Source organism: Papilio machaon, chromosome 20, assembly GCF_912999745.1.
Source record: "Papilio machaon chromosome 20, ilPapMach1.1, whole genome shotgun sequence".
Classification (NCBI taxonomy): Eukaryota; Metazoa; Arthropoda; class Insecta; order Lepidoptera; family Papilionidae; genus Papilio; species Papilio machaon.
In genome coordinates, this window is record NC_060005.1 from 4,190,551 (window position 1) to 4,205,461 (window position 14,911).

General features: G+C 32.8%; 2 protein-coding genes across 2 annotated transcripts; one reads left to right on the forward strand and one right to left on the reverse strand.

Moving 5' to 3' along the window:
* The first annotated feature begins 2,343 nt into the window (after positions 1 to 2,343).
* Positions 2,344 to 8,530, forward strand: LOC106712507 (alpha-tocopherol transfer protein-like). The gene is made up of 6 exons (XM_014505104.2): positions 2,344 to 2,431; positions 3,181 to 3,340; positions 5,761 to 6,016; positions 6,268 to 6,378; positions 6,852 to 6,988; positions 7,729 to 8,530. The coding sequence occupies exons 1-6, from the start codon at positions 2,344 to 2,346 to the stop codon at positions 7,856 to 7,858; spliced, it is 882 nt and encodes a 293-aa protein (XP_014360590.2). The 3' UTR covers positions 7,859 to 8,530.
* Positions 8,531 to 9,632: 1,102 nt separating this feature from the next.
* On the reverse strand, positions 9,633 to 14,118 carry LOC106712509 (alpha-tocopherol transfer protein-like). Its single transcript, XM_045682889.1, has 7 exons — positions 14,023 to 14,118; positions 13,087 to 13,165; positions 12,132 to 12,291; positions 11,611 to 11,857; positions 10,627 to 10,737; positions 10,189 to 10,322; positions 9,633 to 9,779 (listed from the first exon to the last, which is right to left on the reverse strand). The coding sequence occupies exons 2-7, from the start codon at positions 13,163 to 13,165 to the stop codon at positions 9,668 to 9,670; spliced, it is 843 nt and encodes a 280-aa protein (XP_045538845.1). The 5' UTR covers positions 14,023 to 14,118; the 3' UTR covers positions 9,633 to 9,667.
* Between the last annotated feature and the right edge of the window lie 793 nt (positions 14,119 to 14,911).

The window sequence follows — 14,911 nt, forward strand, 5'->3', positions numbered from 1 at the left end:
CCTTATTAGACGATTGGAGTAGACGATTCAACGATGTATGTAGAGACGCAAATATACAACATTTTTTTCAAAGGTCTACGTTTCCTTGGGTCTTAACAATTGGGAATATCACACAAGCACACAACTGCCGTTTCAAGGCTTAATTGTTTGATGGTAATTTCAGGTCTTCAATCTAATTAGATGCTTTTTTCTATTTATAAATATGAATGTTTTAACACTTATATGTTACTGTCGTGTTTCTCTCAGTTTTATCTTTTAGTCAAATAAGAATTGATATTTAGTTTTATTATTAAACTTGTGAATTTATCTTTTCAAACAGTACGACTAACATTTAATAAATGTAGACAAAAAGTTTCAATAGTTAAAAAGTGTTTAGGTTTTTTGCTATCTTAACAAAATATACATTTGCATATTTTTTACATTGCGTTAATTACGATACCAGGATGTAGAGAACGATTTCGTTAATAATATGTTGAAAAAAAACTTATATTTTTTTGAAATCAATTCCGACTACTATAATATACTATAATATGTTATATATCGAATTTTCGCATATGGTGTCACTTTCTCATTAAGTAACCAATGTTAAAAGACACTTCTGGGGACAATCATATAATCTTTGTGCAACTTGAAACGCCCATTCACTGGCTTACTTCTAAAAATTAAGAATTTTCAAGTTTTATTAAACCTGTAATATTATACACGTTAAATTTTTGGCGCTAGATATATTTAAGACGCTCTCTGTAAAAACATATCTCATAATATTTCAACTATCAACCAACATCTTATATTAATAATAAATCTATTCAACAATATTTTATAACTAGTTTTTATCACGTGTAGTCAACTGCACGTTTTACCTACTAACATAAATTAACGATTGAGTATAAATAAACCTGATACTTGTACATGTTAACTTAGAAATTACATAAATAACAAATTAAACTTGGGCATGGTTTGCGTTAAACGAACATAAGTAACATCTATTCATTCAAGGATTAGACGCAGATCCTTTTTGTCATAGTTTTGATTGAAAAAATCCATTTAGAGACAAAAAAGGCCTGACATATCTTAATTTTTATTTATACATTGTATTATTATTGTAATGTTCAACGCAAATATAATTTCCGTTGTCTTATTTGCGAGTAAACACAGTTGGTATTGTTGACTAAACAATAAAAGCAAACAATAGGATGCTTGCTAAGTGAATGGATGGTGATTTATACATTGTTTGTAATTAAATTGAATGTTGATATGGATTGGACGGGTAGACATATTATTCGTAAAGTGCATTCCTTGTTGACTGTCAAATGCATAGAAAATAAACTAGCAAAAATACGTTTAAGAAATCAATATAGTATGATAGATATTTGAGGCATGAATATGAATATCACAGTCGTCAAGTAATTTAACAAAATTATTAAGCTTTATTTATAACAGTCATTAAAGAAACTGCTCGAGCGATAAACTTATGATGTCCCAAAAATGACAGGCAAAAGCAAAAGAATAACCGGTTCTAATCGTGATTATTAGATAGTAAAACCACGCGTATAGTTACAAGTATAGTCTAATCAAGTTTCACGGCGTCTCGAAACGCTGCGCTGAACACAATTTTAGGTATCGATAGTCCGTAAAGGGATGCGGTGAGGTGCACACCTGTGAGGGCTTTCCTCTACTTATAGAGGACCCACCTAGTATCCCAACTGCCCGGTGTGCAGGAAGTTCACCACGAGCTGTCATTAAGTTTGGATTGTGTAATACATCTATACATATCTGTATACATAAGTATCGTAACCAATGACCTTCTGCTTCAGAGAGTTACGTATTCTTAAGTTTTTCCTTAACCGTAATAAATCACATCTGTCACAATTATCACGACGCACATAAATAGATCAGGCTCAAGACTAGATCGCAATTAATGTACTGAGAAATAAACATGCGGCCAGGAAACTTATTATTATGTTGTATATGTTACTTTTTAAAGCGCACATATCTTTTATGTACTTTAACAAGAGGAACATACTACATTATTGTATCAACAATTCTTTTAAGTATTCTGACAAACGGTGGCATTTTGGTTAAGAAGTGTTTTCATTTATTTTTAACTACCTTTTACCCGCGACTCCGTACGCGCGGAATGAAAAATAGAAAACGGGGTAAAAAATATCCTATGTCCTTATCCTGGTTCTAAGCTACCTGCCCACCTATTTTCAGTCAAATCGATTCAGCCGTTCTTGAGTTATAAATAGTGTAACTAACACGACTTTCTTTTATATATATAGATTTCGATTGATATTTAAAGATGTTTGATGTCGTTAATTTTATCTGTTCTTTACCAGCATCATGCCTGACCAAGAAGTAGAACACAACAAAGACATAGTCGCTATTAAAGACTGGCTTAGCAAACAACCTCATCTGCCGAACGACGTTGGTAAGTAGATAAAAAATTCAAGAGTCAACTGCTGTACTAACCGCTGGTTTCTGAGACCAAAATCTCTGTATAAAACATACCGTCTTCCTCGACATTATCTGTGATGAAACCGAGATAACAACATGTTTAAAACGGGGATTTTGTTCTTGGAAACCTACAGTAAGTCAATACTTAAAAATAGCTTATTATTAGTAATAGATTTACACTAAGCGTCTCAATCAATGATTACTTAACGTGCGGAAGTTAATAATAATAAAGATGACGTTTTTGATGTAATCAGATTTAAAATTCAATGAACTAAATTAATGTCGGAGAAAGGATACTGTTGCCTGCAACGTACGAACGGTTGCGATACTCTGTTGAAACTGTGCTCTATTGCAGTTTGCGGTGCCGCAAAAATGCTGTCTATATTGAGTTACTTAATAGTTTCCACTCACATTCGTAATTACCAGCTATAATATTGAAATGAATGAATTTTACCTTAAAACAAAATGTACTACGTGTTTTTCTACACCTAATTCGTTATTTACAGTCATAAACAACCTCAATTTCATATTATTCTTAGGAAACAATATAATTTAGATTCTGTAATGACATTATTGTTTTAACGCTTAGTATCCGATCAGCTGTTTGACAAAGATTCACCAATGCCTGACTCAGTTTGCATGATACCGTTCTACTCGTCGTAATGCAAGGAACCCTTCTGGTTTTTCGTAATGAAGTTTTGCAGTATTGTTTGTTTTTTCCAGAGGAAGTGTTGCTACGCCGGTTTTTTACCAGCTGCGGCTACAGCTTGGAGCGCGCCAAACGCACTATTGACTTCTTCTTTACCGTCCGCTCCACGGCGCCGGAGCTGTTCTGCAAGCGCGACCCCTGGTCTCCAGAAATAAGACGGGTCTTCGAAATTACGTAAGTTTAATGTTAGGTAGCAAAATTTACAGCAAAAGATCTTCAGGCTATGAAATTGTTGATTTGTGATCTTTTATTAACATTGCCGAGTTTAATTAATTAATTTAAGAATAGACTGAAGTATAATAGTAAAATTTTAGGAATGAACTTAACTCGCGTGAAATGGAGTTGTAGATCCGCCTTAAACTGAGTTCGAATAGAACTCTAAGGTCATAGTGACCTTGATAATGATAAAATACACACTTTGAAAAACTGATTTATGTCTTTTGGTCAATTATGTTCTTAGGCAATTAATTTAGTTTTATACGAGACTAGCTTATGCTTGCGACTTTGTCCTCGGGGAATTAAAAAAATATAGTAATAATATTATTGTCACCTATGTATGTTACTCAGTGATTATGTAGCTTACCAGAGACAAAAGAAATTTTGAAATTCGTAGTTATAAAGTATTAAATAGTTAGCATCTCATTCAGACTGTATATTTGATAAGATATAAAACTCTAATCGTCTCTATGAATTTAATAAATGGAGCGTTTAGTTTGATGTCAAATATGGCACGTCTGGCAATACACAATACTCAACACTACGCCCATATACCACTTTATTGTTCTGTATTCAGAGTTGCTACACTGCAGTGTTTTAAATGCGAATGAAATTAACGCTATTGGGGAGCGTGCTAAGTGCATTCTAAATGACTCAGAAACAAAAAAAGACGTCAAAATGTTATTTCGTGATCATAAAAGAAAATTATTCGTTTAGTTTTTAATGAGCAAGAGAAAATTTAAGATTCGACAACTATATTTGTTGGGTGCACAAATGGGACGGGTCGTCCGGTGAAATACCACGACCACAAAGAAGACAGGCGTGACGTGGAAGCAATCCTGCGTTTTATCTGATGAGTATGCATTCCGCGTAATCTCCGAAAGGCCTGGACTGATTTTGATGGGACTTTTACTGAAAGGTCGGTATGCGGGAGTAACTTAGGCTACTTTTTCAATCAATCTGCGCTAACCGGTATAAAATATATTTCGACTACATTGACAGTAATGAAGCCTTTCTACGTATATTTGTCAACAATAATATCACATTCATTGTCATTTCTATATGCCATTTTTAGTTATTTTTATGCCCTTCATCTCTCTGTATAACATTCCCATATTACGGAAACCATTTGCTCTTCAATTTCTCTATCATCGGCGCTACTTGTTATTATATTAATTGGTTAGTTCATAAATATTTTATAGCTATGAATATTGTAAGTAGTTTTCTATTGCACGTGTGCTCGACCCAGTAGTGGTAGAGTTCGATGACCTGTCTGCATTTATATGTACATATTTTGTAACGTCAATCATTGCTACACTACACTGCCATTTCTTTCATATATACATTTATTACATTACTCAGAATTGTTTAATAGTTACTTTAACACTCTCTTAGCAAGCGTTTGTACTGATGTAGCGAGCGCGGTGGCGAAATTTCAAACATAATGATGTTGCAGGAGAGTACTCGCGATGTCAAGTCAATTTAACCGGTTTGAACCGGTCATTCAAGCAAACGCCTGGTGGCCAATGTGAACATGGACCCGCGACCGCTCCCGCGCCAACGCCCGCGAGTTCGTTATGAACATTGACTTAGAGTAGATTTATCTGAGTGCAGGATTGCAGGAGTCATAGTTAAAATTTGATATTTATATTATGCCAAACAAATTAATATTCCAAAACTTAAATAACATTGCATAAATCCGCAATTGATTTGAAAAACGATGAAATTAAAAAACGAACATGTTGACCTTTCTATCCTTATAAAGAAGTTGAATCCTTTTAAATCCATTTAAGAACGTAGGTTAAAAGAATTACATAATTTTTTGTCTGTTAAATTTCAATCTGGTTGATACATCTTTGACGAAGTATATTTTTTATTATAAGTGGTGTAAAAAGATTGAAAGGAAGTAGGTAATAATAATAATGAACATAGGTTATGTAATTTCCAGTGTATATCTAAGCCTAAGCCATCCAAAAAAATATGCTGTGATTCCAGTGTTTAATAAGCTCTCTTCTTTATCTATAAGATAATATAGGTAGTTTGGTAACACAACACACTCGTCGAAATTACTACAAAAATAATCTCTTTTTTTTTTCAGAAGTAACGTTTTATTTATATGGACTTTTAATTCTATCAATTAATGTAGATTTTCCGCTGACACTTTTAATAATTTGTACAACAACACGAATGACATATTACAAAATGTTAAGGTCAAATAATAACACGTCGCTTTGTAATTCGATCTTTGTTTCTTTTATTATGTTTAAAGTTGTAATCTCCGGTTTGTGTGTTATTTCGTAAACATGTTTATGTTACATAGCTATCGAGTAAAAGACGAAACATTTTTTATGTAATGAAATATTTTGAAATTTTCACAGTGATATGCTTCCCCTGCCTTATAAGACGCCAGAGAATTACAAAGTCTTTATATACCGTCTGAATAATCCAGAGTTGGATTTGTTTAACTTCATCGACGCTGTGAAGACATTCTTCATGCTTGCTGACACCAGACTTACAGAAGAAGACGATATACCTTCAGGGGAGATACCGATCTTCGACTCTGCTAACGTTAGTCTGAAGTTCATCAGTAAAGTCAATCTGTCTGTGCTGAGGAAATACATGCTGTATACACAGGTTAGTAAGAAAGAACAAATTACTCAAATATCTGTCATATTTTTGAACAACTACAGCCAGGAGTTCTTACATAAAGAACTTAATGCTTATTAACAAGATTTAAATTACTCAGAGTTTGTCAAAAAAACATATTTAAACAAAAGAAAGCCTATTATCGAGCTCTAAAATTGTGTTAGTACTGTATTAAAAGGTCGAGTTTAAGAATTTTAGGACCCAATATGGTAATATATTTTTTTAATTAACTTAAACAGGAGGCAATCCCGATCAGGCTGAAGCAAGTGCATGTAATAAACGCTCCGGCGTATATAAGCAAGATATACGCTTTATGTAAGCCTTTCATCAAGTCTGAAGTCGCTAAGTTGGTAAGTGTTACGTATTTTTTGCGGTGAATGTAATATCCGCGAGTTCAGTCAACTTTTACCTTCTTCTTCCATTCCAATAGTTATTAATTCCTTCTTTAATAATAATTTTATTTAATATAAAATTCTTTCCAAATATTGATGATGACAGCTAACTTTTTGACTCTTTAGTAGTCTTAGCTAATTGACTAAATAAGCAGTTATATTTCATTTGTATTTCCTCCCAAGTAGGGTTGGCGACAGGCAGGGGGCCGGCCGTAAAAACTTAAGCCAAAACTTTAAGGTTTATAAAATCTTGTTTTCCGACCCCACGTTAGTAGAAAAAGGCCAGAAAAGCGCTATCTCATTTACTAAGAAAAGTATTGCAACGTAACACGATAATTATAACATAGGAATATTGATTTTTTTTTAAATTCTGTAAAACTAGTTTGAAAACATTATTAGTGAAAAATAAAATTTCATGCCAATATTTCCAGGTGAAGTTCCACGAACCAAACTCTAGTACATTGTACAAAGACGTCCCACAAGAGCTGTTGCCATTGGAGTACGGCGGCAAAGCCGGTAGCGTGCAGCAGATCAAACGCTACTGGATAAAAAGAATCGAAGCTAAAAGGTAAAAGGAATAACGTTTGTAAGCTCTTGCCTAGAGCTCGCAATTTAATATCTTCCACGATGAATTGTAATTTGATATTGCGTTAAACAAGTTGGAATCATAGAAAAGTTGGAATTACCTCGACAACTAATGTAATTTCTTTTATCTTTAAAAGAGTTTTTATAACGACTTCTATACCGTAAATAAAATGTCACTCCTTAAAATGATTGTACCTTTGTGCTTGTTCAAGATGTCTCAATGTAGATAAATAACAATATCACATACGCATTTCAATGAGAAAGGAAAAGTCCGAAGTCATTACAATTGGTAGTAAATATTAATGAATCCGATTTTAAGTTATTCAAAGTTTTGTTGGTGTAGAAGATCTTTGATAATTTTGTTGTCTAAGGTCAAAGATTCGATATTGAATGAATGTTACAACTTTAATGTAATTTACCAGTAACTTAACTTTCTTTTTCGCCAAAACACGTTATTAAATCGCTATTCTCTGTAAAAATAGAGGTCATTCAACGAGTCGTATTTTCGAAAGTAAAAAAGTGGAACATTGCACATAATGTTACTCTATCATTTCTTAAAATAGACACTAATGACTATTAATTTTTCTTTCACAAAATATGTGAATAATATGGTAGAATGTTTTGTAGAACATTATACGAGTATTCGACTTCGTTCGTAATATTTATTAGTGATAACTGCAGTGTTTAAATAAATCACTTCCACTTTGTCTCAATTAATTTCAGAGATTGGTTCCTAGCAAACGACCAAAATTGGAGTGTGGATGAAGCAATGAGACCGACCAGCTGCAAAGATGATAGGGCAGACCAAGTGAGAGATCTGCCAGGATCCTTCCGCTCGTTGGCCTTAGATTAAAAACTTCTTATACATTGATATATACTGCAAGTATTACCTCAATTTATAGTCAAACAAGGATATCTGGTCTATCGAGAGAGACGCTGCTATCGCAGTTATTTCTGTCAGAAAATATGTAAAACCAACATAGACATAGAAAATAACATAAAAAAGAAAAACATGTCACGTCAGTTACAGTATGAAAAGGACCTCGTGACACTTTTTTTAAATTATCAGGGTGGCGCTAGTGGTCTATCATAATTTAGTTTGACTTATGCCCACCGGGTCAGATATCCTTGTCGGTCTATAATTATAACGCGTCGTAATTACTTGATACAGTTCCAATTAATTGTATAGCCTTCGACTGGCGCGACACATGTTGGTGGCAATATTTTTTAAAGGGAATATAAGGGATCATTTTATGTATTAATAAAAATGTCATTGCTGTGCAGTTCTGGGGTAAAGTTGATGATTGTTATTTGACAACGTTATTTGATTTCTCAAAGTTTAGTCCGCGGAGCCCTGGGGCTCTGTACGGAAATAGGTACGCGAGAAAAGAATTAAAATACTCCATAGTCAAACAAGTTTGAGAAACGCTGGTCTAGTGCATACTTTACGTTTTTAACACAGTAGTGCTTTTTGCAGACAGTGTTACACGTGCGCTCAGTATATTATAAACCTTAAATTGCCTAATTATTTTCCAAAAAATGAAAGTAGTGTGCAAAAGCCCTCTTTAACTAGAATTCGTATTAAGCTTAACAGAATCAAAGGTTTGTTATAGTGATTCAGTGTTCAATAATGAAATGAGAAAAGAATTTAATATAAGTAAGAACTATGCAATTTTCAATAGATTTAAATTATTTTTGAGTAATTTCTTTCGAATAGTCACAAAATTCTGTCTGATGGGTAAAGTTACCTTACTAGTATTAGATTTCACAAGCAAAATACATTTTTATGTGAATTTTACTATACCTACTCGTAGTTAAGTGTTTCTTACAAATAGCTATTTCAAAGTATTTTTCCTACAATATAATGGTTCATTACATTTCAAAACATATTATAAATTAACTTCGAGGACGAAATTATTGTTGTGTCCCCACATAGAGTAGGTTAAGTTTAGAGAGAATAAGATTTCATAACAAAAATAAGTTTCGAGTGTTTATCTAATATATAAAATTCTCGTGTCACAGTTTTCGTTCCCGTCCTACTCCGAAACGGCTTGACCGATTCTCATGAAATTTTGTGAGCATATTCAGTAGGTCTGAGAATCGGCCAACATCTATTTTTCATACCCCCCCCCCCATTTTTTAACTGCGCACGGACGGAGTCGCGGGCGACAGCTAGTTTCCTAAAAATTTGCTCTTATTTATTCTTAAAAGACATGACTTTTAGATACTATTTCTATGATATTACGATAATGTGATAGGTTTAAGTTACGTATAAACTTGGCTTAGGCAACAGTATTTCATTTGAAAGATATGTAAAAATTGTACAGATATCTTGTAGTTTCTCTCTTACCATGTATTATATGGTACAAAATTTAATTGTGTTAAATAACTTTGAATACTTTATTCCTATCTTCTAATCTAGCTTAAGTAAACTTTAAAGCCAGATTGACAGTTATAGTATTTCCAAAATTGAATCTTGGCTTACCCAGTGTTTGTTATGTTCTGTTATTGAAATTGTATCAATATTTTTGTAGTAATACTCATTATTTTAAGGAAAAACACATTTTAATCACATTTAATATGTTATATTTAATTTAATATTACCATCACAATGTAAAAACTTATTCTATTGTAAAAATAAAACCTTACTATAATAATGAGTCTAGTCTATGCATAATGTCTTGAAAGAACCATTCATTGTATTTTCAAAAGAGTTGTTTTTTGATTTCTTTTTCAGGTCTGCTTTCCATAAGTTATCGTTTAAAAACCTTGCTCTGTAACAGAAAAGAGAATATATAATCTTACTAATATTATAAATGCGAATGTTTAGATGGATGGATGGATGTTTGTTTGGAGGTATCTCCAGAACGGCTCAACGAATTTTGATGAAATTTGTCATGGTTGTAGAAAGACTTTTTTTCTAATTCCGCGCGGACGGAGTCGCGGGCGACAGCTAGAATAAAATAATTTTAAAATAAAACACCTATCAACTTAATGTCGACATTTGAAAAATGGAAAGTAAAAAAACTGTTCCGAAAAGCTGTAATGATTTTGAACAACTTTCATGTGAGTTTTAAATGGGTTTAGGATGATTTCTATTCACAATTGGCATTGATAGAAAATTATGTGAGTTCTGCCCTCCAATGTTCATAAAAAAATTTAGATCAGCTAAATAAAATATACCTGGCCTTTTGAATTTGATCAATCCAGCTTTTATGCTGTGCCTTCATACTTTCCGCTTCACCTCCGTACTCAGAAGGCAGATATTTTTTGTCTATGTGTTTGTGCAAGCTTTGGCAATCGGGCAGGAATTGAATCTGGAAATTAAAACTATGTCACTGTCTTTGAAGAAGACATCAGGTCATTTTATATTTTAATTATATATTTATTTTACTTATCCAGCCATATAGTAACCAGCCAGTCGGAGCTAATAAATACAACCAAAAGAAAAATAATTTATTTAATCTATAATCCAGCTAAATGGAGATAAAAAAGATGTTTTATATATTTGTGGCTTGAAACAATAAATTTCTACCTTCGTATTTGCCAACAAACCCATAGGCCAAAAATTATATTTTAATGTATTAGTTGTGTTATTATATTTTAAGCTATTATACTTACGATATTGCAAATTTCTGAGGGTAGCACCGGTTTAACTAAAGCGAAAAGTTTGTCGTAATATGACGGTGCATTGATTGCATAGATTTGTTTAACACGAACCGGCATTCCTTCCTGAAATAAAGTAAATAAATAAACTAAATATATAGCCAAGTTACCAGATAGATAAATACAATAATTATTATTAAGATAAATCTAAAAATTGGTGTGAAATGCATCTGTGGTTCTACCATGAATTGTGTGGCTGTGTTCATAGGAGAGGTTCCAGACAAACTTACTGATAAGGAGGCAGAATAAGGTAATACTATTTTATGTATTCTTTTACCGCCAGATTTAATACGTTGAGTTTTATTTATCCCAAAAATGTATAACTTCGGTTTCTATCATACTTTATACTAATATTATAAATTTGAAAGTTTGGATGGATGGATGTTTGTTACTACGTATCTCCAAAACGGCTTAACGGATTTCGATGTAATTTAGCACAGACGTAGAACATAGTCTGGAAGAACACATAGGTTTCTAAGCTTTTTTTTAATTCCTTGCGGACGAAGTCGCGGGCAACAGCCAGTCTATTATAAATCTTTAACACATTTGTGGTTTTAGCATTTCCATTATAATTAAATAATCATCATCATCTTCCAACCCTTTTCCCCAGGGAGGGTTGGAACAGTATGTACTATAGTAGTTTTCAGATATCTTGACAGCTCTTAACTTTGCGCGAGTCGCTGCGCAGAAAACCATTTTAGGTGTGGACGCAGCAGGGTGCGGACCATAAGCCGGCAAGAAATTTTAAACTATAGAAATTTAAGAACTATACTCTTCCGTACATCTCTATCATATCTGAATTTACTCTTTTCCTAATTTCCCCCTTCACACAACCTGTCCAAACTTTCTTCGGTATCCCTCTAATTTTATAAACATCCAGTATAGTTTGATAAATGTATATATTTATGAAAAGATTAAATAGAAAACTAAAAATCTTACCAATAAGAACATGAAGAATTCTCTAATCAAGAAGATATTTATCCTAGGAATCATTCTCAGGGAATAATTGTTCATATCAAGAATAATGATGTGTCCTTCGGGCAAGAACTTTTGTTCCATTAACCACATATCTGCTTGTATGGAGAAACTCTTCAAGATATCGTAAAAATTAAATTTTTCCAGAGTCGGATCTTCAAATTGATGAATTAAGATTTCATTTTCACCAGCCTCATAATTGGAAACGTTACTGTAAAAAAATGATCTGCTTTATATCATGAATATACTTAAGCATGAGATCAGAGTTAACATTTTTTTGTTAAACTAGACAGGCTTACAATTAAGAATGCTTCACCTATTGCTTCCGGGTCGCTATCCGGTAAAATTTGTACCGAATTGCGTCTAGGTTCATGTATCTTAGAATTACCTTTTAATATGTTATCTATCAGGTTCACGCTAATGGAAAAATGTAAATCATTAATTGCACGTCAGTATCACAAAATGCTGCTCAATCAAATGCTTACGTAATAGAGAATGCGGTCTCCATGCTCGGTGATATCGGGTCCCTCAGTATGTAGATCTCTGACATGACGCTGCGCGTCGAACAAAACCTTTCTATGCATTTCTTCGTCTTCTGCAAACTACCGTAACAGCTGTGTAAAAACTTTTCCAATATGAAATCATCTAAAAACAAAAATAAATTTTAATGAAATGAAAAATATCATTGATTTTTTTAAGTCAGGTACTAAGAGTGTCCGTATTCGGATAGCTTCAAGCAATCAACCGTTACTACTAACTACATACTTGAAGTACTCCGTGTACGACGACCCTTATTCGCTGCCGATCGTTATTATAAGGAATTTATTCGGACCCAAATTGAAGAATTATGGTCATTTAAACCAATCGAAACATGATTCGAAAAATCAAAACCTGTTTGCAAATTTATAATCTCTTAAAGTGTTCTCCGAAGGTTATTGCTTTAATTATATCTTATATAGTTTATTTATACATCAAGCCAATTTGTTGTTTTAATTACAGCTTAATTTGCATCTTTATATCAAGCATGTGCATTTTATAATTACGATCTTTTTTTGATAATGGTATAAAAATAAAAGAGTATATGTAACTTAACATTATTTATATTCATTTTATTTGGGATCCATGGGAAAAATTAGTTTGAATCCAAAATACAAACAAACAAATAGCATAAATATTCGTCCGTGTGAAAATAGTGCATACGTGAACCAGTTTATCAACGTTATAAATCATACTAATATTATAAATGCGAATGTTTAGATGGATGGATAGATGTTTGAAGGTATCTCCAGAACGGATTAACGGATCTCGATGGAATTTGAATTTATACATGTAGAACATAATCTGGAAGAACTTATAGGCTACTAATTACGTTTTTCTTTTATTCCGCGCAGACAGCTAGTTACAAAATAAATAGAGAGAACGAACGAGTAATAAACTTACCTAAGTCTTTCGGTAGGTGAGGTTCTTTCGCAAGCCATTCTCTTATAGATATCACTTCTTGTTGAAGGTCTTGAGGCATCTGATAACATAAATAAAATCTATTATTATATTTTATGTACAAATTTCAACTTACACTAAACGTTCCAATAAAATATAAAAAAATAATTTAAAAACCAAAAATCCCGAGTTACAGTACCCTTATAGTACTCAGAGGACCCGAACTCGTCAAAATCGCTTCAGTCTTTGAGGTCACAATATTACAAATGTATTTACATACAAACCCGCATACTAACATTCAGTCGGGTAGAAATATATATTGCTATTATTATCATTTATCAGACTATAACATATCACGAAATGGCTTTTAAAAATTATTTGTTTAGCATTAATTCCATAAGAACAAATTGTTTTTTTCGTACTTAAACATTTTTATTACATTGTTTTTAATTTTTAAAGTTATGTTTGTAATATGATAATAATATGAGAGAATATTAATTAAATAGTTTTCGAAATCGCATTTATGTTATACTCATAATTTATGTACGATTGACAAATTAAAATTGCCTAACATTTTTGTGTATTTATGTGTGAGCGAAGGCGAAGGTATTGTGGAAGGTTTATGGCCAGTACGGCAGCACACAAAGTCCATTCATGTTGATAATGAGTATCAAAACATGTATATAAGATGTGTTTTCAGACTTCCCGCATTCTACGTGTCTTGCGAAAACATATAGCATAGCGTTTTTATATAAATCCAAAAATAAATTATATATTTATAAGTATTTTATTAAATGAAAACTATATAATAACTAGTGGTTCTTTTTCTCGATTCTAAATGGAAATTATGATTAGAAAGTCTAAAATACATTTGATCAATGACTATGAACACATCATTAAAACGAACAAAATTGCGAATTGAAATTCATAATAACTCACCGTAATTTTGTAACACAAATGATTTAGCAATGTATGACGAAAGCGCCGACGTGCAACCGACTACGAGAACACTATACGCAAATAAAAAGACAACTGGCCGTTTGCTTGAGGTTCTAGTGCATATGTAAACTTTGTGTCAAGGTTAACCGTGGCGGAGAAACTAGAATTTATTTATTTTAATTTACTTAGGATCTTGGCGAAAATAATAGGGCGTTCACCTGACCACAACATGACTTGCATTACAACGCTGAACAATTTAACAGAGCTCTTTCAAGTAATTATTTTTGTACAGAATTGTTCTTAACAATGACAGAATCAATTATTTTTTCTATCAAGAATGTGTTAGAGCTAGCAAAAACATCTATTGCACGAATGGAGCGATTTAGCCAGTGAAATACCACTACTACTCAGAAGACAGGAGTGAAGTGGAAGCAATTCCGCGTTTCCTCTGATAATTATATTCTGATAATAATTTCAATGCTGGAAGCCTTACTTTAGTCTCCTTTCCCTTCCCATCCTTTTCTTATACAGAAAAGACGGTTACGGGAAGTACATTTGACGGAGGAGTGGATGCATAGGAAGTGTAAATGTCCTATTTTTGTGCGTCCCCTCCTCCGTCAAATGAAGCTAGGGAACGCATCTGCAATGATATGAACCTTACGATATAAAAAAAGCTGCTTATGATATAAAAAAGAAGCCAAACGAATAAGCCGGTCACCCGGTATTGACCTCTACCCATAGTCTTCTAGAACAACGTAATAACCTTTATTAGATAGACGATGGGATAAACTAAGAAGGATGTTCTCTTTTTATATTGATATTCCTTTTCGTCCAATCCGTAATAAAAATGGTTGGAAGAGAAGGACTTTAATTTGGTCTCGCATTCAGT